This window comes from Pipistrellus hanaki (assembly GCF_964339955.1).
Source record: "Pipistrellus hanaki genome assembly, chromosome: 5".
Lineage (NCBI taxonomy): Eukaryota > Metazoa > Chordata > Mammalia > Chiroptera > Vespertilionidae > Pipistrellus > Pipistrellus hanaki.
In genome coordinates, this window is record NC_140507.1 from 79558698 (window position 1) to 79581547 (window position 22850).

General features: G+C 56.3%; 2 protein-coding genes across 7 annotated transcripts; both read right to left on the reverse strand.

Annotated features, from left to right (window-relative positions):
* Positions 1-1801: 1801 nt before the first annotated feature.
* RASAL3 (RAS protein activator like 3) lies at positions 1802-13087 on the reverse strand (the record flags this gene model as incomplete). Of its 6 annotated transcripts, none has more annotated exons than XM_084885848.1 (17): positions 13034-13087; positions 12569-12902; positions 10427-10557; positions 10223-10301; positions 10052-10113; positions 9639-9709; positions 8921-9047; positions 8735-8833; positions 7785-8333; positions 6689-7226; positions 5775-5862; positions 5325-5526; positions 5100-5221; positions 3669-4062; positions 2853-3010; positions 2212-2275; positions 1802-2107 (listed from the first exon to the last, which is right to left on the reverse strand). In XM_084885848.1, exons 2-17 carry the CDS (start codon positions 12888-12890, stop codon positions 1961-1963), a joined length of 3153 nt encoding a protein of 1050 aa, XP_084741974.1. In that variant the 5' UTR covers positions 12891-12902; positions 13034-13087. The 6 variants fall into 6 exon arrangements, with proteins under 6 accessions (XP_084741974.1, XP_084741975.1, XP_084741976.1 ...); XM_084885849.1 differs by having other exon boundaries at positions 5626-5862; positions 6689-6833; positions 7082-7226; positions 8735-9047; XM_084885850.1 differs by lacking the exon at positions 13034-13087 and having other exon boundaries at positions 5626-5862; positions 6689-6833; positions 7082-7226; positions 12569-12926.
* A 3297-nt stretch (positions 13088-16384) lies between these two features.
* Positions 16385-22111, reverse strand: PGLYRP2 (peptidoglycan recognition protein 2). The gene is made up of 5 exons (XM_084885928.1): positions 21798-22111; positions 19562-20668; positions 18579-18789; positions 17401-17698; positions 16385-16544 (listed from the first exon to the last, which is right to left on the reverse strand). The coding sequence occupies exons 1-5, from the start codon at positions 21886-21888 to the stop codon at positions 16455-16457; spliced, it is 1797 nt and encodes a 598-aa protein (XP_084742054.1). The 5' UTR covers positions 21889-22111; the 3' UTR covers positions 16385-16454.
* Between the last annotated feature and the right edge of the window lie 739 nt (positions 22112-22850).

The window sequence follows — 22850 nt, forward strand, 5'->3', positions numbered from 1 at the left end:
GGCAGGTCCCGGGGCCGGGAGTCCTGGGCGAGGCTCATTACCATGACAACGCTGTCCCCTGCCCTCAGCGGCTCTTCATCACCCCACTGGCTCTTCCAATGCTCTGCTCGCCAATAGCACCAGGGGAGTGGGGAGGGGGCAGAGAAGTTCCCCTCCGGGTCACTCCTACGGTAGATCTTCGAGGATTCCACCCAGTCAATCCTTAGGCTTCCAACCACAAGCTCACTCCCTCCTTCCAAGCCTCCATGCCCCGAGAGCCTGCCCTAGGTTCCCACTGCTAAGACCCCCCTTCTCCACTCCACCTCCAGGATGGCAGCCTCCAGGTCGACCCTGTCATACACGCAAAAATAGGCCTGTTGCCTTCCCCCAGCCACCCATCCACGTGTCTGACAACCCATTCATTTCCCCACCCATTCATCCACACACCCAATTGACGAAACACATCATCTACCCACCCAGTCAACGAACCAGCTCTCCATCCACCTCTCCAACATCTACCCACCCATCCACCCAAATACCCACTCAAACCAAACCACCCATCCACCTCCCATCTACTTACTCATCCACCTATCATATAACTAACGTGATCCCATTAGCCAGCTAGCCACCCTCCCAAACCGCCCCCATCCGAACATCCACTCAACTCACCCATCCATGTCTCATCTACCACCCAAGTAAATACCTACTCATCCATACAACTCCACTCTTCCTTACACAGAACCTTTTACCCAACTACCCAATTACCCATCCATCCATCAATTGCATATTTACTGTCTGTCTCCTCCACTAGAGTGTGAGTTCCCTGAGGACAGGAGTCCTATCTGTCTAATTCATTACTGTTTCCTCACTGCCCAGCTCAAGAGTCTCAGGACACTTGAACAAATGCTCATACAATGTGGTACATACTCAAAATCCAAATATTTATTTCCTAGTACGATACGGGCCTTTCCTAGGCAGACATACCCATCCCAGCCAACCAATTACTTAACTACTCACCTACTAGTGCACAGACATCTAGCAAATGCTAACCTATTCATTTGCCTCTCACCCATGCCACCCCTCACCCATAATTCAAATGTTCACTCAGTTATCCAACCAACACCCACAGACCTCAACTCTCTTTACATCTACCTGCCCCTTCCTTCATCTGCTTCCTAAACCCATGCTCTTCCTGCCATGAGGGAGCTAGTATGGGATTAGGGGCCCTAGAAGATGCTCTCATCCAGGGTTTGGGGGTTGGTGGAGGTGGGATCTGGGCTCCATTGAGAAGTAGGTGTTTGGGCCTACCAAACGATGAATACCTTTCTTTGAATGCTTTAAGCTACAGATCTTGCCCTGACTGGTTTGGCTCAGTGGATAGAGCATTGGCCTGCAGACTGAAAGGTCCCAGGTTTGATTCCAGTCAAGGGCATGTGCCTTGGTTGTAGGCACATTCCCAGTGGGGGGTGTGCAGGAGGCAACTGATTGATGTTTCTCTCATCGATGTTTCTAACTCTCTATCCCTCTTCTTTCCTCTCTAAAAAAACAAAACAAAATCAATAAAATATATTTTTTATAAAACACTACAGTTTTTTTTTTTTTTTTTTTTTTTTTTTTTTTTACTGTGTAAGGACCTTTAAATCCAATTTACAGATGAGGACAATGAGGCTGTGAGAGAGTGAAGGCCTGAAGTCACACAACTGGTGAGAAGCTCTTTACATCTCCCCCTTGGTGAGCCCTCCAATTAGGGGAGAATTGGGGAGAGCTGAATTGGGGAGGGTGCTTTCTGAGTGGCAACACTTAGGGACAAAGAAACCATCAATTTTACTGAAATCAAGATTTTACTGGGCAACCTCACAGCGCCAGGCTAGTTGCCATCAACAGCTCCACTCCACACTGTAGGCCATGTAGGGCCGAGGCAGGGACCCTACAACAGGTATCTTTTTGCTCCCAGACCACGTGGGGTGGTGGAGTGGGCAGCTCAGGTGGTGTCTCCGTTCACGCAGCGTGCTTTGAGAGGCAGGGGCTGGCTCCTGGACCCTGGCGTCGTCGTATGAAGATGCTGCAGGCTCTGGACGGCATCCCTCAGCGGGGCTAGAGAACTCTCCATTTCAGACAGGCGGCGCTCCTGGAGGGCCACGGCCGTGGGGCTCAGAGCCAGGGGAAAGTTTCACCCCAGCCCTTGCTTCCTCACCGCCAGACCTGCCCCAGGGTGCACACAGGGGCTCTCACCAGATTTTCCAGCTTGTGGGCCTCACTGCTTGGTGGGTTGCACTCTGGATCCAAATGCGAGGTCCTGTGGAAATCAGGGGCCAGGGAGCAGGGAAGCTCAGAGGTTGGGGAACTCCCCTCCAGCCTCTGATTGGAGAGCTAGGGATTCGGGGCGGGGCTTAGAGTTGGAGGCGGGGCCTGCCCAGACCAGGGGGCGGGGCCTAGGTAACTTGAAGAGGCCAACCGAGCCTGGAACGCCTAGGATGGAAGGACCCACGAAACCTTTGGAGGCGGGACTTGGTCCTTCCTGGGTCGGGTGGTGACCGGGATAGGGGCGTACCCAGACTGAGAGAGCCTGGACCAAGCAGTTTGAGAGGGCCTGATTGAGGGATGGGGCTTCAATGATGGATGAGACGATCAGCCAGCGACTTGTGGGGAGAGGGGGCGGGCTCCCCTAGGGCAGAGCTGACCAAGAGGTGGGTCTTGGGTGTGTTGGGGCGGGCAGAGCTGATCTGGGGGGGGGGGGGGGGGCGTGACCGTGTCTGGCGAATTTGGGACTGACTGAAGGGCAGGACCTGAATGACAGTCAGTGGGTTCTGGGCGATCTGATTACGTCTAACGGGTCCCATGGAGGACGGAGGTGGTGGGAAGGCAGGGCTCACCTTCCCCGAAGCCTGGAGTCCAGGCCTTCCAGCTGGCTGCGAAGCTGCTGCTGCTGCTCCGTCAAGGTCCGGAGGTGGGTGCGCAGGGACTCCACGAGGCCGGACAGCACCTTCTGCTCCTCGCGCAGGGTGGCCACCTCGCCCTGCAGCTCCGTCAGCTGTAGGGAGGGGGGGGGGAGAGCCTCTGTCACCTGACCCGCCGTCCCCTTCTTCTCCCGGAAGACCCTGACTTTCCTGTCCCTTGTGCTCTGCCTCCTCACGGCCCAGCCTCTTGGGGAAGGTGACCAGACGTCCTGCTTTTGGCAGGAGAGTCCCGATTTTTAACAATGTGTCCCACGGTGGGACGCGGGACAGATTGTTAAAAATAGGGACTGTCGCCAAAACCGGTTTGGCTCAGTGGATAGAGAGTTGGTCTGTGGACTGAGGGGTCCCAGGTTCCATTCTGGTCAAGGGCATGTGCATTGGTTGCGGGCACATCCCCGGTGGGGGATGTGTAGGAGGCAACTGGTCGATGTTTCTAGCTTTCTATCCCTCTCCCTTCCTCTGTAAAAAATCAATAAAATATAAAAAGAAAAAAATAAAAAGAAATAAAAAGAAAAACTATTTAAAAATCGGGACTGTCCCGCCAAAAGCGGGACGCCTGGTCACCTTACTTGGGGAACATCACCGGCTTGTAGAGGAGGAAATTGAGGCTCAGGGAGGGCTGGGCTAGGCCCGGAGTAACCCAGCATAGGGCTCTCCTATTTGAACCCAGACCTGCCTGGCCTCCAGTCTTGCCTCTCCCCTCCGGGCGTGCCCCAGGCCGGCCTCACTCACCTTTCCCATGGGTCGGTGCGGGCTTAGCGCCTGGTCTGTGCCTCGAGGCTGATCCAGCTGGCGCTGCCAGGGCACGGAAGGCTTCCGAGGCAGCGAGGCCGAGGCCCCGGTCCAGGGCCGGCCGCGGGGCTGGGGGCCGGAGCGCAGGGAGCCCTTGGGTCGCGGCCGAGGTCCCGCTGCGGAAGGGCAGCGGCGAGCCGGGCGGCCGGCCGGGACACTCTGCGTGCGCTGCACCGGCCGGGGCAGCCGTGGGGGCCGCTCCTCCTCTGGCCGCTGCCGGGCCCAACTTCCCGAGCCGTGGACGCTGCGCAGAGACTGGCTCTTGGATATGAGAGGGGTGTGCTTGGGGAGGTCCCGAGGGGGCAGGAAGCCGGGCTTCTCCCCTGCGGAAAAACTGGGGGTGGAATGCAGGAGCTCAGACCCTTGACTGGCCCCTGAGCTGTTCCCACCGCTAGTTTTTTTTTTTTTTTTAATTTCTTTATTGATTAGGGTATCACATATTTGTCCTCATCCCCCCATTCCTATCCCAAACCCCTCCCCACGCATGCCTCCACCCCCCTGTTGTTCGTGACCACTGTTAGGGTCATAGACATGCACACAAGTCCTTTGGTTGATCTCTCTCCCTATCCCCACCCTCCCCTACCTTCCCTCTGAGGTCTGACAGTCTGATGCATCCCTAGTTTTGACTGCAAATGACCAGACCCAGGATCTTTTTACTTCCATGTGACCCGGTCACTGATGAGGTCACATTTTGACCTCTGGCTCTGCCTGGACTCTGACACAGTGTGATCTTTCTCTGTAGCATCAATTCCAACCTGACCTTGGGCTCAACCTCCGCTCACAAGGGTATCCTCTTCCTTTCTAGCTGATCCCCTCTGACCCCCAACCTCTGATCTTAAACTGTCTCTGTCTGCCTCCAGAAAGACCATGGTCCCTGACCTCTGACCCCAAACATGACCCTGCCCATATCTTTGACCCACCTGACCTTGACCTCTGCTTATATGAACCTGAACCTTACCTTTGAGGATACATCTGAACATTTGGCCACATTCTGACCCCTGATTTAACTCCATCACCAGCCTCTCACCCAAACGTGAACACGCTGAACATGATGTCACTTTCTCTCTCGGATGCCACATGTGACCTGTCCCTGACCTCTGCAATGACCAGTTCCCACTGTGAGCCTCTCCCTGACCTCCTGGACGAAGCCATCTACAACCTCTACACTGTGAGCCTCTCCCTGACCTCCTGGACGAAGCCATCTACAACCTCTGACCTCCATCCAACACTTTCTGACACTGACCCCAATGTGACTCCATCTCTGACTCCTGACATAATCCTGTCTTCACCGCTGATTCTAATCTGACCCTGTGCATGCCTTTGGCCCCATCAGAGCTGGACAGAGCTGGACAGAGCAGGCAGGCAGGTTACCTGGGATAGACCTGGGCTGGGGGTGGTGGTGGAAGACGCATCGGCACAGACACAGGCACAGGGCGGCCTTCCTCAATGGCTTGCAGGATGGTGGGCAGGGGTTCCAGGCTGTCTCGGGTTGCCTGGTGAGGCATGTAGGGAGGATGCTGAGAAGCTCTCGGGGCCAGAAGCTCCTGGCCCTCTTGCTTCCCTACCCCATGTCTGGTCTCTAGGCTCAGGACACACCTGGTCGAGTTCAGCAAAGATGGTACAGAGCTGGGCATGCAGGACTGCCAGCTGGAGGGCTAGGTCACTGCTGCCCTGGTAACCACTGGGTGCTGCATCCACATCCACCATGGCCACTTGATCCAGGAAGTGTTGCATGGCAGGTCCATGATTCTCCAGGAAACTATTCATAAAGCCCATGTAGGCTTCCTTCTCACCAAACCTGGGTTGGGGTCCGACTGGGTAGGTCAGGTCAGGCATCTGCCACCCCCATGGCCAAACCATACTCCCTCCCCGCCCTCCCCAGCCTTCCAGCACCTACGGGGCTCGGTTGGCAAGGTTCTGGATGACCTTGGCAATCAATGTGAGGGTGCGGGCCGGGGTAGGTGCTGGGTGCTGTGATGCCAGGCCGAAGAGGCTGGGTGCCAAGATGGCGGGACACAGGAGCCGCAGGAAGAGAGAGGCACACACCAGCCGGGGGCCCAGTGCCTCGGAGCCTCGTGCCTTGCATGCTTCCCGCCAGGCTGAGAACACGGTGCGCAGCTCTGCTGGAAACCAGCTGGGACAGAATAGGCAATGGTCAAAGGGGGTGTATATGGGCATAAAGTTCAGGGATGACCGAACTCCTAAGGTCAGGGATTAGGAGTCATCTATGTTCTGAGTTCCAAGATTATAGACATCAGGGATAATGATGCTGGGGGGTGGGGGTGGAGAGGGAGGGGTCAGGATTTATGGTAGTGTTATTGTGGTGAGCACTGGAGTTAGTAATGTTGGAGTTGGGGGTACAGGTTCACATGGGGACAGCTATAACATAACTGTTATCCTGTAGCCAGATCTAGCCAGACATGGTACATGATATGAATAGAAGGGGCACACGGGGTCACCTAAGTTCAGAAATCATGATGTTGATGTCTCACGTGACATGGGATTAAGCACACAGCTTAACCTAGAGTCAGAGAGCAACAAATTGGAATCCCAGGTTTCCTGTGATCATTTGCATAGGATTTGAGGTACAGTGTCACTTAAGGCCAGGGGTCATGGGATTGAGGGCAGGACAGCACCTGAAATCAGAGGCCATAGGATTGAGATCCTATATTAACTGGGGTCAGGTGGCATGGGATTATGGTATGGGGTCAAGGAATTGTGTCCCACTTATGTGACGTTAAGGTGGCAAAATACTGGGGATGAGTTCCCACCAGAGCTAGCAAATAAAACTACAGGATAACAGTTAAACTTGAATTTCAAATAAGAAATAATTTTAAAATCTAACTAGGTCCCAAATATTGCATCACATTTAGCTGGGCACCCTGTATTTTATCTGGCAGCCAGCACAGAGGCTGGGAGGCAGGGGCAGCGGGCTCAGGTGCTGGGACCCTGGTTCTTACTCATAGGAGTGGATGATGTCCTCGAAGACCTCCTCACAGCTGCTCTGCAGTCTGGCTTGGTGCTGGGGCAGCTCTGAGGCTGGGCACTTGCTGGGGTCCACCTCACAGTCCTCGGTGGAGGCACAGATTCGCCGCAGGACCTGCCCTGCAGCCCAGCACAGCCAGGCAGGGGCCAGAGCCATAACCACCAGGACCCACCAACCCAACCTCCGACTCTTCTCCATTTACCCTGGAGGCACCTAACCTCCTGGGGAGTCCCCATTTCCCTCCAGGATCCCAGTACCTCCCACGCATCACCCACTTCCAGAACCCAGGTTACCCAGGGTCTCCCAGATTTCCTCTGGGGTCTCCTAGTCCTCCCAGCAGGCTTCCGCACCCCCACACAGGGCTCACCCAGCGTCTCTTGGAGGTAGTCCTGTGCCACCAGCTTCATGTACTCATCGATGGCCTTAGTGGCCAATGTGTTTTCCCGGAATAGCAGCGCCTCACGGCCTCCACTGCGTGCCAGCTCCGCGGTTCCCAGGTCTGTCACCAATGCCTGGGCACAGCGTGGGGTCATGAAGCTTGGGTGTAGACTGAGCCAGGGGGGAATCCCTGCTCTTGGTGAGTCCCTCTCCCCGGGGCTCAGGTCGCGCTCCTAAAAGCTACAGCTCAGGCCTGGCCCTCCCTGCTGGGGCACCTAACAGCCTGGGAACCTCCACCCCTCAGCAGAAATGTAAGCCTTTCCACACAGAGGCTCAGCTCAGGCCCCCTCTTTGCAGCTCCCGTCTATGCCCCGCCCCTCCAAGCGCCCCACCCTTCTATGCCCATCCTCCAGTCCAGGTACCCCACCCTTCTATGCCCCGCCCCTCCAGGTATCCCACCCTTCTATGCCCCGCCCCTCCAGGTATCCCACCCTTCTATACCCTGCCCCTCCAGGTACCCCGCCCTTTTATGCCCCGCCCCTCCATATACCCCCACCCTCCTAGGCCCCGCCCCTCCAGATGCCCCACCCTTTGTAGCTGAAGCTCAGGCCCCGCCCCTCCCTCCAGGTGCCCGCCCCTCGCAGGTGCCACTGGGTCCGGCCACCCAGGTCCGCCCGGTCGCCTTGACATACCTGCGCCCGGCCGGTGGCCTGCAGCACGCGCACCATGGCAGCCGCCAGCTCCTCCTTGGCCTGCGCCGACAGCTGCGGCTCCAGGGCCCCGCACAAGCGCGCGTAGTGGAAGGTGAGGAACTCCGCCAGCTCCTTGTAGCGCTCCGAGGGCAGCACGCGCAGGCGCCGCGCCCGGATGCGCGCCCGCAGCGCCGCGCCGGCGGGGGCCCCGAGCAGCGGGAACCAGCGCTCCAGGCCCGCGGCGGGCGCGCGGGGGGCGCCCAGCTCCTCCAGCGCCAAGGACGCGCGGCCCAGCGGGGCGCCCCCCGGGCCCGCTCCCCGCAGCCGCAGCGACAGGCGGCGCGCCGGCGGCAGGGCCTCGAAGTGGAAGCGCTCCGCCCAAAAGAGCGGGCCCGGCCCGGCCCGCTCGGCCGTGCGCGCCAGCAGCGCGCTGTCCAGCCACAGCTCCACGCGCGCTCCTGGCGCCCCCGCCGCCGCCGCCGCCCGGGGCAGCCCCTTGGCTTCGTGTACCCACACGCTCAGCCACGTCTCCTCGCGTTCCGCGTTGTCCTGCAGACCGGAGCGGTGGGAGGAGTGGGCGTTCGACGGTGGGCACCAGAGGTGTCCCTCGGGGCCCATGTCCCCAGGGAAACACCCCTGGGTCCCTGGGGAAGAGAGTGGGGCCTCCACTGCGTGCCAGGGGTCCCAGGGTGACCGTGCGGAAGCCCTTTAGCTGTGCTAAGATCTCCCGGGGAAAATCGGGGATGCTGTGTACGGAGGAGCAGCTGCGGTGGGAAGATTTGGCGGGCGGCCACCTCGTTGGTGGGACTTTGGGTGCAAATTGCGAAAGAAGGGACAGGGCCCTTGTGCAAGGGCCAGGTACGAGACGAGGAGGGTCTGGGAGTGGTTGCACAGGTGTGGGCGGGCACCAGCGTGTAAGGGGTGGGGCCTTGACTTCCCCGAGTGCCCACCTGGCTGGGCTGGAAGTGGCGACGAAGGTCCTCGATCCAGCGGTCTCTCTCTGCGGCCGAGCGACACGAGAAGCAGCGGCTCCCGCCTGCCCAAGTTACCTGTGGGGGAAGGGCATTCCAGGTCGCGGTGGAGACCGAGCCTGAAGCCAAAGGATCCGGAGGATGGGAAGAGCTGCCCGCATGTACCTGGAAGCAGTGGGGCTCATCCAGGAGGCTGGGGTGCAGTGGCCAAACCCGCACATTCCGCTGGGCACCCAGGTCCAGTTCGGAGAGTGTGGCCAGCGATTCCCGAGAGCCCAGAGCACTGGGGGGCCTGGAGAGGGTGGTGGTGGGGGGCGGGGAAGGAGTGTCATTTCTATCTTCTCCCCTCATCACCCCCTACAGCCTGAAGGGTGGAGGGAGGCCAGGATGGACTTGAACCTAAATTGGACTTGAAAGTCCATCACTTTTAGGGTCAACCCAACTTCCCCGGGTGGCCTGAATGACCTTGTATAGCCCTCATTCCCCTTCGCTTAATCCCCCACCGTCTGAAGTCCGGTCACACTGGACTTCGTTTTTGTGTCTTTGTCTGACCTCTTGGCCTTTTTATGTACTGTTCCCTCTGTCTGGAATGCTGTCCCTGCCCGTCTTAGCCTAGTTCATTCCCACCCACCCATTATTCAGATACCAGCTCCGTTTCCTTCTCTGACACTCTCGGACCAGGATTTTGATTTAGTTCCTGTTTTAGAGTTGCTGTGTCAGACTCAGCTCCCACTCTTCCATCGGGGAGTGGCTCCATGCTAGGACCTATCCGTGGCCCCCGGAAGGCCCAGCACAGGGCAGGACACAGGGGGTATGGGGTGAAAGTCAGAATGAAAGGCAGGGGGACGGGGAGGGGACAATGTTCAATCCCAGGGACTCTTACCCATCCCGAGAGGCGTTGGCTCCCAACTCTGACCTGGCCTTTTTCTTTTCTTTCAGCCGCTTGAGCAGCCCCTATGGAGGAGTGAGAGGTATGTCAGCTGAGCAGCTCCTTTTTCCCTCCGGGTGTCCTGGAGGATCTGCTGTTCTTGGAGGGCCACAAACTCAGGCTGTGTTAGCAAGAATAGCAAAGGCCACCAATAACTCCCATTTTTTAAAGTCCCAAGTGTATGCTTTCCTTCATTCTCTGTTGATGTCTCACCAACAGCCCAGAGAGGGAGGTTTTCCCATTGGCTCTATTGGACAGAGACACGGAGGCCCAGAGAGGTTCCGTGATCTGCCCCCAAACACCCAGTAAGAGTCCCCTTTCACCTCTGAGGGTCTCCCCACCTCCCCATCCCCCAACGGATGCCTCACCCGGACGTTGTGGACCTGGTTGGGGCCAGCAGCCTCTGGCTCAGTCTTCCCAGGCACTCGGTCTGTGGTGTTCGGGGATGGAAGGTTGGGAGATGGGATCATCTTGGATTCTGACCCTCCCTGACACAGTCCCAAATGCCCCAGGCCTCCTCACCCGTCACACTTACGTACCTGCATCCCTGAGGTTCCCCAGGGCCACCTGGATGCTGCTCTCAGAGCTGGCGCTCCCCATCCTGGACTGGCGAGGCCCCTGCTCCTCCGTAGGAGTGAGTAGTCAGAAAGGGAAGGCAGGCGGGTCGAAGGAGAGGCAGACACTTTCCATTATCCCATTCCTTTCCCCTCCTCCCTTCCCCTGACCCCTAGGCCCTCTCTCACCTCTTCCTCACCCCCGAGCAGCACCAGCCTCCCGTCCAGCAGAGTGAAGGCTTCGATGTTCCAGACAGGCACATCGGGTGAGGGGGCCTCAGGGATCTGTGGGGTTAGGGGCTCCGGCTCTGGCTCCAGCTCTGGGTGGAGGAAAAGGTGCTGGGGAAGTGGGACCTCTCCCTGAACCTCAGACCACCCTTTCCATTCACCAAAGCTCAACGGGGCTCCCTCCTAATTGCCGCCTCTCCCCCGCACTCCCGCAAGGCAGCCATGTCGGGTAGTTGTTGAGCAAAACCCTCTGGACATTGTCTCCACTAGCATTGGGTAGTGGACTCAGCCCACCTACTATGTGACCTGCACTGTGTTTACTGCTCCACGTTGCCTGCTCTCATTTAATGCTAAGGTGACCAGACGTCCCACTTTTGGCGGGACAGTCCAGATTTTTAACAATTTGTCCTGTGTCCCGAGGCGTTTGATGTTAATCAGCTTAACAATAACCCACAACCTTCGGACCAACTCCGTGGCGTTTTGAAAAAGTCCTGATTTTTGGAAAGAATCTTTTGGACTTTTTTTAAAACGCAGCGGGACGCAAGACAAATTGTTAAAAATCGGGACGTCTAGTCACCTTAATTTAATCCCCCAAAGCCATTACAAGGGCTGCGATAAGCCCCATTTTACCAGGAAGGACACGAAAGCCCAGAGAGATTGGGTGACTTGCCCAGGTTCACGCAGCTTGTGCGTGATCGAGATGGACCTCAGACATAACCGAGACAGTGGTTGTATGAGCAAGAATCATAAAGGTCCAAGAAGTTAAACCACAGGACAGCAGCCTTGGTTCCTCACATAAATCACTAGTCTAAGGTGGACTATATTCAAAGTTAGAAAGGAATAGAAAAGGGCCACGGTAGGGGACGGAGGCAGTGCGGCAGGCCAGGGAAGGGCTCCAGAGAGAGGAAGCTTGTGCTAGGACTTGAACAGCAGGTTGGATTTCGACAGAGATGGAGGGGTTGGTGGCAGGAACAGATTGATCCAAGGCTGAGAGATGGCAGGGCCCAGAGACACAAAGGGAAGGGGGGGTGGGAATTGGAGGGCTCAGAGGCTAGAAGAGAAGGTCCAGGAAGAGCTTGGTTCAGGACCCTGCGTGCCAGTCAGAGGTTTTATCCTGGGGGCAATGGGGAGCCACGGGCATCCTCGCATGCTCAAAGGTCAGGGCTGCTTGTTAGCTTTCTCTGGATACGATGGAGTGGGCAACACCTGATACCCAGGAAGGGGGTGGAAGGGACGCTTTTGCCAAATGAGACTATGAATGGTGAGAATTAAATGAGCTGAACCAACTCTCCCAGATTACCCATCTGTCCTATCGTTTTACCCCGAGGGGAAGAAATAAGTCCCACTGTGAATGGACCACTTAAAATATGCTGGACACCGGGCTAATGCTCCATGCTCTCCAGCTCCAAACCTCACGATACCCTTCTGGATCCCTCTGAGCAACGCTGAGCCCTCTCTGTCATTTTCTTGTTTATACTCGTTACTGTCTTTCATGCCCACTGCGCGGTGAGTCTCATGGGGCAGCCAGTGACATCTCTTTTAATCACTGCTGTCTTCCACAGTGCCTAAATCTGGGCCTGGCACACAGTCAATGCTCAACGGGCCTCTGTTTTAATGGATGGATACATGAATGAAGGAAATAATATACCCTTCAAGGTAGGGATCATGGTTCCCATTTGATTGATGGGTAAGCTGAGGCCCAAGGAAGTGAAGAAACTAAAACATGGAAGCTGGAGGGCAGGAGAACAGGAGGAGGCTGAGAAGGATATCCAGGTAGGAGAGGATGAGAGTGGGCTAGTGGATATGACAGGAGATCAGGGGTCATTTGGCATCTGGATAGTGCCATCATCAGTCTATTCCCTGGGTCTTGCCCAGGCTGGACCCCCTTTTGTCCACAGCTCCTTGGCCACACCCCATACCCCCAGGCCCTGGGTAAGGGGGAAAGAGGGAAGAGGGCAGCTGCCGGGCCCCAGCCACTTCCTGTTGGGCTTTTGCACTCCCCACAACTTCCTGTGTCTGTATGGCTGATGCTTTGGAGGCAGACAAACCCCGAGCATCCGGTCTCCCAGCCCAGCCCCGGCTCTGAATGGTGGAGCCACGTACCTGAGGCTTCTGGCTCCGGCTCTGGCTCCAGCGGTGGGCTCCTATGTCTCCCCCAGAGGGACTTGGACAGTCTGAGGTGGTTCTTGCGAGACTCCTTGGGGGGCGCGGAGACGACACGACGGAACAGCGAGCGACGGGCAGGTTGGCTGCTGACCATGGGTTCCTGGTGGCTCAGTGCCCTCCCCCAGCTGGCAAGGCGGCCCCAGTGGAACCCTCCAGATCCCTTCTCTCCCCCACCTCCTGTGTGCCAGCGATAGGAGGTTAGCGGGGTTTGGGCTGTCTGCTGGGTTTCGGAGGACTGGCTTCTTGACAGCGGGTCCATGGTGGGGATTCTCTTGGGGAACAAGAGGGTGACAGTTCTGTCTCATGTCTGCCTACATGCTGTCTTCATCTCAGCACCCTCCCCACTCTCAGCTCTGCCCCCAGAAAACCCCCTTGGGGGGCCACACGCACTCCCCCTCTTACCTTGATTTCCTGATCAGCCCCAGACGCTCAACAGCCGTCTGCACACTGCCTGGCTTCCTCCTGCTGAACTCTACTCCACGTGACCCGGCCTGTCCCACCCCACCCCACAGCCAGGTTGGGAGGGCACAGTGGGGGCAGGATGCGGGAGGAGAGGAGGTGCCAGAGCAGGAACCCAAATCTCTCACTGACCAGAGGAGGCAGCACATGCCCCTCTCTGGGCCTCAGTTGCCTTCTTTCAAGATGGGCACAGGTTGTCCAAGTGCTGGGGAGAGCATCCAGCCCCTGGAACTGTCACCTACCGCTGGTTGGAGTGTAGACCAATGCAATCAAGTTGGAAAACTGTTTGATCGACAAACATTGACTGTACAGCTCTCTTCTGACCCCGCAGTTCACCCCATAGATATACCCACGGGCACTATTTGTAATAGCCCCACACTGGCAACAACCGAAGTGCTCATATACGCTAGATGAGTTAATTGTGGTCTGTTCCCACAGTGGAATAGCATGCAGCAATAAGAATGAACAAACTGCCGAAACTGGCTTGGCTCAGTAGATAGAGCATCAGCCTGCGGACTGAAAGGTCCCAGGTTCAATCCCAGTTAAGAGTAGGTACCTTGGTTACAGGCATATCCCCAGTAGGGGGTGTGCAGGAGGCAGCTGGTCGATGTTTCTCTGTCATCAATGTTTCTAACCCTCTAACCCTCTCCCTTCCTCTCTGTAAAAAAATCAATAAAATATATTTAAAAAAATAAAAAAAATAATATTAAAAAAAGAATGGACAAAAAAAAAAAAGAATGAACAAACTATTGAATGATTGAACTTGGATGAATTACAAGCAATGCTAGGCAAAAATAAATAAATAAACAAACAAACAAATAAATAAGTAGAAAAAAGAGAAAACTAGACCCTGTATTGTACCATTTACATAAAACTCCAAAGCAGACAAAACTATGTGCATCACGTCAGGATGTCAGTTTCCTTTGGAGGGGCTAGGGAAGGGGGGGTATGAGAGGCTTCTGGGAGCTGATATAGTTTTTGTGTCTGCTTTTAAAATTGAGGTGAAAGTCACATAACCTAAATGTTATAGGTCTATTTCTTATTTTTAATCCTCATTTGAGGACATGCTTCGAGAGAGGAAGGAAGAGAGAGGGAGGGAGGGAGAGAGAGAGAAAAACATCGATGCGAGAGAGAAATATCGGTCGGTTCCCTTTTGCATGTTCCCTGACCAGGGATCAAACCCGCAACCCTGGCATGTGCCCTGACCTGAATTGAACTGGCAGTGCTTCAGTGCTCAAGACAACACTGAGCCACTTGGGCCCAGCAAACATGGCTATATCTAGAGCTGGGTGTTGGTCATATGAATGTGTTGGGTTGTGAAAACTCACTGATGAACTTTTCTAATAAATGTTTTCTTGTAAAAAGAGATGGGCAGATACTGTTGTAAGGAACAAATGAGTCAACACAAGAATCAGAATCAGGTCCAGGGGTGGCTTCCAGTGCCAGCTGGTCCTTCTCTAGCTGTGTCACCTCAGACAAGTCACTTCCTCTCTCTGAGCCTTGGTTTCCATATTTGTACAACACAATGATATTATCGGTTTCAGAGGGTTTATAATAAGAGCCTTCTTTTACTGAAAAAAATGTTTCCTGAGTGCCTACTACGTGCTAGGTGCTGGGGAAGCCATGGGGGAACTAAACAAACTCGATTCCTGCCCTCCTGGAGCTCACAGTTTAGTGAGGGAGACAGATCCCAAACACAAATGCAAGACATTTCTACCTGGTGGGGACATGGAAGAAATAGGCAGAATGGAGTAGAGGGGCTGAGCAGAAGTAATTCTCTCTGAACTGGAAAAACCCAGGAAGGCATCCCTGAGGAGGTGACCTTTGCAACCTGAAGCTTGAGAAGGAGCTGGCCATGGGACGAGCAGGTTAGGGAGAAGGAACCATTTGTGAAAAGGCCAGGGAGACTGGCATCCAGGGGGTGGGGTGGGTAGGATCACCTGGATGGATGTGTGGCCTGTTCAGTCACCCCAAGAGCCTACGCTCAGAAGAGCACCACACTATGTTTGATTTAATGCTCTGCTATCACCTGCGTTGTTTTTGTTTGTTTGTTTGTTTGTTTGTTTTTTTTTTTACAGAGAGGAAGAGAGAGGGATAGAGGGTTAGAAGCATCAATGAGAGAGAAACATCAATCAGCTGCCTTCTGCACACCCACTATTGGGTACGTGCCCGCAACCAAGGTACATGCCCTTGACCGGAATCGAACTTGGGACCCTTGAGCCAAACCAGTCAGGGTTAGGTCCTTCATTTTCATGTGTACCAGGCCTCACAAATTCTATAACCCGACCCGAGGAGGAGGGTGTTCAGGCGGCCGGTACACACCACTTAGATATGCCCATCTTATGCATACTGTATCAGGCTATTCACCACACACACACACACACACACACACACACACACACACGTGGAGTCTCCCTGTGTTCTGCTGCATCCCTGAGTGCTTACCACCTCTTTGCATACTGGCTCCACTCCCAACTCCCTGCATTTTGTGCTGGAGGAGTCTCTCTGACAGATGGAGCCCCAAAGTGCCAGAGAATTAACATTTCCCTGAGGGAAGCCCTCAGCCAACGACTGGGAGCTGGTGGATCAATACCCCAGTTTCCTCACTTCTGTTTTTAAATATATTTTATTGATTTTTTTACAAAGAGGAAGAGAGAGGGATAGAGAATTAGAAACATCGATGACAGAGAGAATAATCTATCAGCTGCCTCTTGCACACCCCCTACTGGGGATGTGCCCGCAACCAAGGTACATGCCCTTGACTGGAATTGAACCCAAAACTCTCCAGTCTGCAGGCCGAAGCTCTATCCACTGAGCCAAACCAGTTTTGCTTCCTCACTTCTTCTTCTTTTTCTTCTTCTTTTTAAAATATATATATGTATTTTATTGATTTTTTACAAAGAGGAAAAGAGAGGGATAGAGAGTTAGAAACATCAATGAGAGAAAAATCAATCAGCTGCCTCTTGTGCACTCCCTACTGGGGATGTGCCTGTAACCAAGGTACATGCCCTAGAAAGGAATCGAACCTGGGACCTTTCAGTCCAAAGGCCTACGCTCTATCTACTGAGCCAAACCTGTTTCAGCCCAGTCTCCTCACTTATTGGCGGGATAACTTAGAGATACACATCCCAGGCTGTCCTCCGGAAGTCCCTAGTGGAATTGAGCTCCATGTGTCCCCGAGGCCAACTTGCTTGATAAAGCACCCTTTCTGGACTTCCTCCCTTTTCCCACCTCTTTTCCTTGTCCCCCGGGGATCTGTCCTGGGATCGCCTGCCACGCTATGTGACTGGAATGTGTATCTCAGGGCCTGACTCTGGGCAAACACAGATGATGCGCAGACACGGGCTTTCCTCACACAATCTCTTTATTGGAGGTCTGTGGCCCGCATGGTCACTAGCGGCAGCTTCCTCTTGGGTCTCCTGGAGGCGCTCCTGGCAGTCTTTCGCTTTACAGTCTGGAAAAGGCAAGAGACTGTGAGACTTGGGGGTGGGGTGAGGGCGGGTCTCCTTGCTCATGGCGGGAGCCTGAGGAAGAGGACAGAGAGAGGGGACGGGTACACCCTGACTGCAGGCCAGCTTCATGAAATAAAATGGAAGTAAGCAGGCAGCACGGGATTGGGCAGGTGTGTGCGTAGAGAGGTGTGTGCTGATCGAGGTGCTGGGGCCAAGGTTGTGTTATTTGGGCCTCGATTGCTGCAGCATAAGGACTGTCATCAAAGGTCAGGGAGGCTGGGGTGGAGCACGCATCCTTAGGGCTGAGATTGGGCATAAGACTACAACACAGTGAGGAGCGGGGCAGAGATGTGCAGGCAAAGCAGTTTTTGGTTAAGAGGGACACCACTTAGGTTACTGCTGGGAAAACAGAGGTCTTTTGGGTAGGGGTCTGGGGTGAGGCCCAAGTGAGGTGGGTTGGGAGGAGGTTGTGCAGGCAGAAGCGATGTGACTTGGGTATAGGGGATGCAGGCCAGGCTGTGAGGGCAGAGGGGCGGCTGCAGGAACCAGGGCCCATGCCCTGTTTGTGAGCGCAGAGGTATTGGAGGCTGGGCAAACAAGCTGGCCGGGTCAAGGCTTCGGCTAAGGTTGTGCCAACAGAGGACAGGGGATGGGACATGTCGTGAGCAGAACAACTTCAAGGCTGGGACTCGGTTGCCCGAATAGAAGGGTTGCCAGGGAGACCAGGGGCCTGGCTGAAGCTGTGTGAGTAGAGAGAGGGGTTACAGGAAAGGAAGGGGCCTGCTGAGGTTGGGCAGACAGGCCAGGGTCAGGGGCTGAGCTGTTGGTGCCAGGCAGGCCCGGGTCAGGCGGACTCACCGCGTCGAAGTGCGGCCAGGAGCGCAGCTGGCGGAAGAGCGCGTCGCCGGGGCAGTCGGTGCGCACAAGCTGGCGGTGGCCCAGCAGCGTGTAGTCCGGCCGCAGAAGGCCGGCGCGCACCGCGCACCCGGGGAGCGTGTCGCGCATGGTGCGCAGCGCGGCCTCGGCCGGCAGCTCCGCCGTGTAGTTGCCCACGAAGGCCACGCCGAAGCCGCGGGAGTTGTGGCCCAGGGTGTGCGCGCCTACCCGGTGCCAGCCGCGGCCCTCGTACACGTAGCCGTCCGAGCCCACCACGAAGCTACCGAGAGGGGGCAGGCACCGCGCGTTGTCAGGGCTGCCCTGTCCAGTCCCGCTTTTGGCGGGACAGTCCCGATTTTCAACAATTTTCCCCGCGTCCCGAGGCGTTTTAAAAATCTTTCCAATATTTCCAATCTTTCAAAAAATCGAGACTTTTTTAAAACGCCGCGGGACGCGGGAAAAATTGTTGAAAATCGGGACTGTCCCGCCCAAAGCGGGACGATCTGGTCACCTTAGCTAGGGTCGCACTGAGCCTGGCCCACAGCGTCCCACTCCTCCACCAAATGTCACTCTAGAAGCCCTCCGGTTACTCTAGCATTGGCCACGGCCCTTTCTGTCGGGCCCCTCCCCATTGTCTCAAGTGCCAGTTCACAGCATTTCCTTAGGCCCAACCCCATCACTATGCGCCTCTGTCCCAGCCTCAGCCCTTCTCACTGGTCCTTCCCCTATCTTTATATATATATATATATATATATATATATATATATATATATATATATATATATATATATAAATTGAATTTTTTTACAGAGAGGAAGGGAGAGGGATAGAGAGTGAGAAACACCGATGAGAGAGAAACATCGATCAGCTGCCTCCTGCACACCCCCTCCTGGGGATGGGCCCGCACCCACGCTCTATCCACTGAGCCACACCAGCTAGGGCTCCTTCCCCTATCTTCCCCCGCACCCAAGGGTCCCACTGACTTGACCCCGTCCTCGTCTAGGCCACGCCCCTCTCCACCTTGGCTCCACCCGCCCCGCGCTTCCGCTTCTCCAGGTTTGCTCTGGTCCACCCCCCTCCCCCACCGCCCCCCGTTAGGCTCCGCCCACCCAGGCTCTGCACTGAGTGACCGGCTCCGCCCCCTCCCAGACCCCGCCCACCTGTAGCCGATGTCGTCCCAGCCGCGATCATCCTGGTGGTAGCGCTGCATGGAGCGCATGTCGGCAGCGCAGCTCGCGAAGGTGGTGCAGGGCGGCGCGGGCTGGTACGTGTGGTGCACGTACAGGGACCCGAGCGGCAGCCGCAGCGGCGTCGGCTGGCCCCGGTACGGCGCCGGGCCCCAGCGGCAGCGCGGGTGGATGGCCGGGCACCCTGCGGAGAAAGGCGTCCAGGGCTGGGGTTAGCAGCCACCGTGTCTCTTTCGGCCGCCTGTGGCTCCATCAGAGCGCACCGATGGGCCGTTTCCCCAGCCTCCTGTGGGATCGAACGACGAATCCAACAGCCTCTCAGTTCTATTGGAATAGTGGCTATGCCTCCCAAACCCTCCAGGATAAACCGCAAGAACTGCAGTTCAGACTTCAAGGATCTTTCCAACCCAGGATCTTTACAACACTGTCTGCAGCTGGCCCTGCTCTGAGCCCCAGGAGAGACAGCTGCCCTGAGAAAGAGAAACGTTGGCCCGCGTTTATTATGCCCTAGTTGTGTGCTGCTTCGCTTTACATGCTTCATCTTTCTCAAACCACCCAGTAAACCCAAGAGGTAGAAGATTTACCCTGCTTCCCTGAAGACAGTGGGGTTCAGAGAAGCGAAGCAGCTCACCTAGATGCATAGGCTGAACTTCCGTTTCAATCTCTGTGCCTTTGCATGGGCTGAGCCCATCTCCTGCAATGCCTTCTTTCTCGCTTTTTTTTTTTTTTTGGGGGGGGGAGGAGTTTGTATCAGACCAACTCCTATTGATCCTTCAAGATCCAAAACTAGCCTTTCCTCACCTGTACAGCGGCCCTGGCTCCCAGCCAGACCCCTATTGCTCCCTCTGGAATCCCTAGTCCTGGATTCCCCTGACCTCATGGGATGGAGAGTCTGTCTGTCTGTCTGTCCGTCTGTCTCTGAGAGGGAGGGTCACAGGGGTTGGGGCCCTTCTCACCCAGGAAGGCCTCAGTGAACTCTTTGGTGGCATGGGCAGCCGCCTGTGCCAGCTGTTCTCGGCTCTTGCCCTGCAGCTGAGGGTGTGCTGGCTGCAGCCTCTGTAGCAGGGCGAGGGCGCCCCACAGCTGCCGGGTCAGGGCAGGGGCCGAAGTCAGAGCAGCTCCGTTCTGCCGTCGGAAGTTGCTGCGAAGTCCTGGATCTCCGGCCACCCCGGCTCCATAGTACTGGCTCAGGAGGCGGTTGAGGGGTGGCCGGGGCTCCGGGGCCTGGCTCAGGTAGTCCCCAAGGAGGGCCCCATCCAGAGCACCGTTGAGGAAGGCTGTGGTAACCGGTGTTGCCTCAGGGTGCAGGAGTGTGAAGTTCCTGGGGACAGACAGCTGGTCCCAGCAGCCCTCGGCTCCCAGGCCGGGGCGGCTCTGGGTTTGGGTGCCCTGGAGGAAGGTCAGGCCCAGGCCTCTGGCCAAGGTGACCCCCAGGAGGCTGTCCACAGTGGTTGGAGGCGTTGCTTTGGCATCGGGCGAGGAGGTTTGGCCACCTGGAGAGGTGACTCTGTCATCTTTAAAGATGGCTCCTACATCGAGATCTGTGGTTCTGACACCTGCAGACATAGCTCTGACATCTGCGGAGCTACCATCTGGAGAGGCATCCCTGAGTCCTGGGGAGGTGGCTCTCCCATCAGAAACCTCAGCTCTGACATCTGGAAAGGGGTCTCCGGCGCCCAGAGGGGTGGCCGTGCTGCCCAAGGGCAAGTTTATGACCCTGTGGCCATGCAGCCCTGCTTCCAGCCCTGCCAGAAGAGGCTCCACAGCCACCGTGGAGCCGTCGGGGGCCAGCACCACCCCGTACTCCTGCCCGCCCCGCACCTCATGGCGGGCCACCTCCTCCATCAGGCCTTGCAGCTCTGGGCTCAGTGCAGAAGGATCCAACTTGGTGACTTTGAGACTTCGTCCCTTTAGCAGGAAGTGATGGAGGGGGTCATGGGGCTCAGAGCCCCCGGCTGACAGGTGCCACACAGAGACCGTGTGGTTGGCCTCCGTGACGGGCACTTTCCGCTCCAGCTCCGCCAGAGCCTGGATGACAGAGTCCATGAGGAGGGGCAGGGATGCTGTAGAAGGAGGGATGGCATTAACCCAGTGGCCCAGCACCCCCAGTTCCCGAGCCTCCCTCTGCTCCTTCCACATCTTCCCAATGCCCTCTCCTTTTTCTCTCCCTTCCTCCTTCCCTTCCTCTCTCTCCTCTGACTACCCTGTGATGTCCCAACACCATCTCCATGTAAACGATGAAACGGAGGCACAGACAACAGGTTAAGGAGCTTAGACAATCTGTGAGCACTGGGGAGCCACGGCAGGTTCAGGAGCAGGAGCGAGATGCAGCCAGGCTGGCATCCTAAGATTGCTCCTTCGGCTGCCTGTGGAGAATGAATTTCCAGGAGGCTAGAGCAGAGAAGGGGAAACGGTGTGGAGGTGAGTAATAAAGATGGGCAAAGCTAAGTGATGGCAGCGTGATGGCCCCAAGTGGGCAGAGTCCCCAGGTAGTTTGAGGAAAAGATGGACAGTTGTGTGTGTGTGTGTGTGTGTGTGTGTGTTTGGGGGGGTGGAATTTAGGGAATTTCATAGGGCGAGGTGTCTGGAGGATGCTCAGCGGAGGAGAGGAGGGGCCTGTGCCTTGTGGGGGAAATGTCAGCAGCTGAACCTGGAACCTAGAAGCGCTAGGCTCAGGGCTGGGATGGGTTGTTGAGTAACAGCTAACATTTATTAAATGTTTATTTAGCGCTAGGCGCCACTCTAGGTAGCGCGCATAACAACATATTTAATCTTCACAATGACTCCATGAGCACAGAGGGGTTAAATGACCTGCCTAAGGTCACACAGAGAGGAAGTGGCAGAAGCAGGACTGTTAACCCAGGAATTCCGATTCTTCTCCAGACAGTCCACACCATAATGCCTCTGTTCTTCTCTCTGCCTAAAATGCCCTTTCCTGCTTCTCCCCAGCTAAGAGCCTCCTTCCTGTCCTAAGTCTGTGTCCCCTCTTGATTTTTGCTCGTCTGTCCCCACCCCTCTGCCTTAACCCTGTAGGGCTGGGGGAATCTGTGTCCCCAGACTGAAGGTTCCTTGAGACTGGGGTCTCCTGAGGACTCCAGGCTTACCCTGTAGATGGCTGGACACAGAGGGGAGAGCAGTGCCCTTCTGCAGAATCGATTGTCCTTGCAGCAGGCCTCTGCCTTTCTGACCTACCTGTGCCTGGTTCCGGACACAGCAACAATCCAAGCAGGATCCAGAGGATACTCCGGACTACTGTTGTGGGATTCCTGCTTCTGGGGGCCATATCTGGTTGACCTCAGCAGAGCTAGAAAGAGACAGGCACAGAGAGAGCTGAGTGGCGCCTTTGGCCACTGTCAAAGTCCAGGGGTGAATGACATGGTTGCCTCTTGCAGAGCTGTGGGGGGGAGGCAGTGGGAGCGTGGGGACAGTGCTCCGAGCCAAGGACATCGGGAGCTTCCCCATCCTATCCTTTCCCTCCCAACCTCAGGATCGGGAAAGCATGCACTGGACTTGCAGCTGCTGCTGGCCACCAGAGGTGGCTCTCAGGTGCCAGCCCAACTGGTAGGACTGGCTGTGCTGGGGGAGGGGAGAGAAGGACACACCGGAAGTTGGCACCGCCTCCTGCCTTGGCTGCCAGCACTGCAGGCTCAGGCAGAGAATGGGTACAGGGGCTGGGGAGTATTTTTTTTGCCAAGAAACCTGACCGACGGTGAGCCCAGGGGGCTAGGAGATGTCTTCTCTCATCCCGTCCCAGCTCCTGACCCCACGCCGCTAGATGCAGGAGAAAGCAGGGCTGGGCCTGGGCCCTCTGGACCCTGACTTTGTCCCAGGAGCTGGTTTCTTGGCTCACCTGGGTTGACACTGAGGGACCTCCCTCTTCTCCGGGGCCGTGTCTGAGTCCTGCTGAAGCGAGAGGGCTTCCCCTTTATGTGTGCTCCAGGGAGACAGCCTCCCCTTTATTCGTGCTGCTGTGTAAATTGCTTCACCATGTGGGCCTCCCACCTCGAAACCAGCCTGGGGAGTTTCCGGGGGACCCGCTAAGCTGGGGGTTCAGCAAAGGCCAGGCCTGGGAATGCCCAGGCTGAGCCCGGAGTGGGGTTCCCCAGGGCGGGGCCTGCTCAGATACCCAGTGTCATCCTTCTGGGTACACACCCTGGGCACACAAAGCTGGGTGCACTTGGGAGCTCAGGAGAAAGGTCCCAGGGAAGGGAGGGCATGGGGGCCACGCCCCAGGGGACTCTGAGG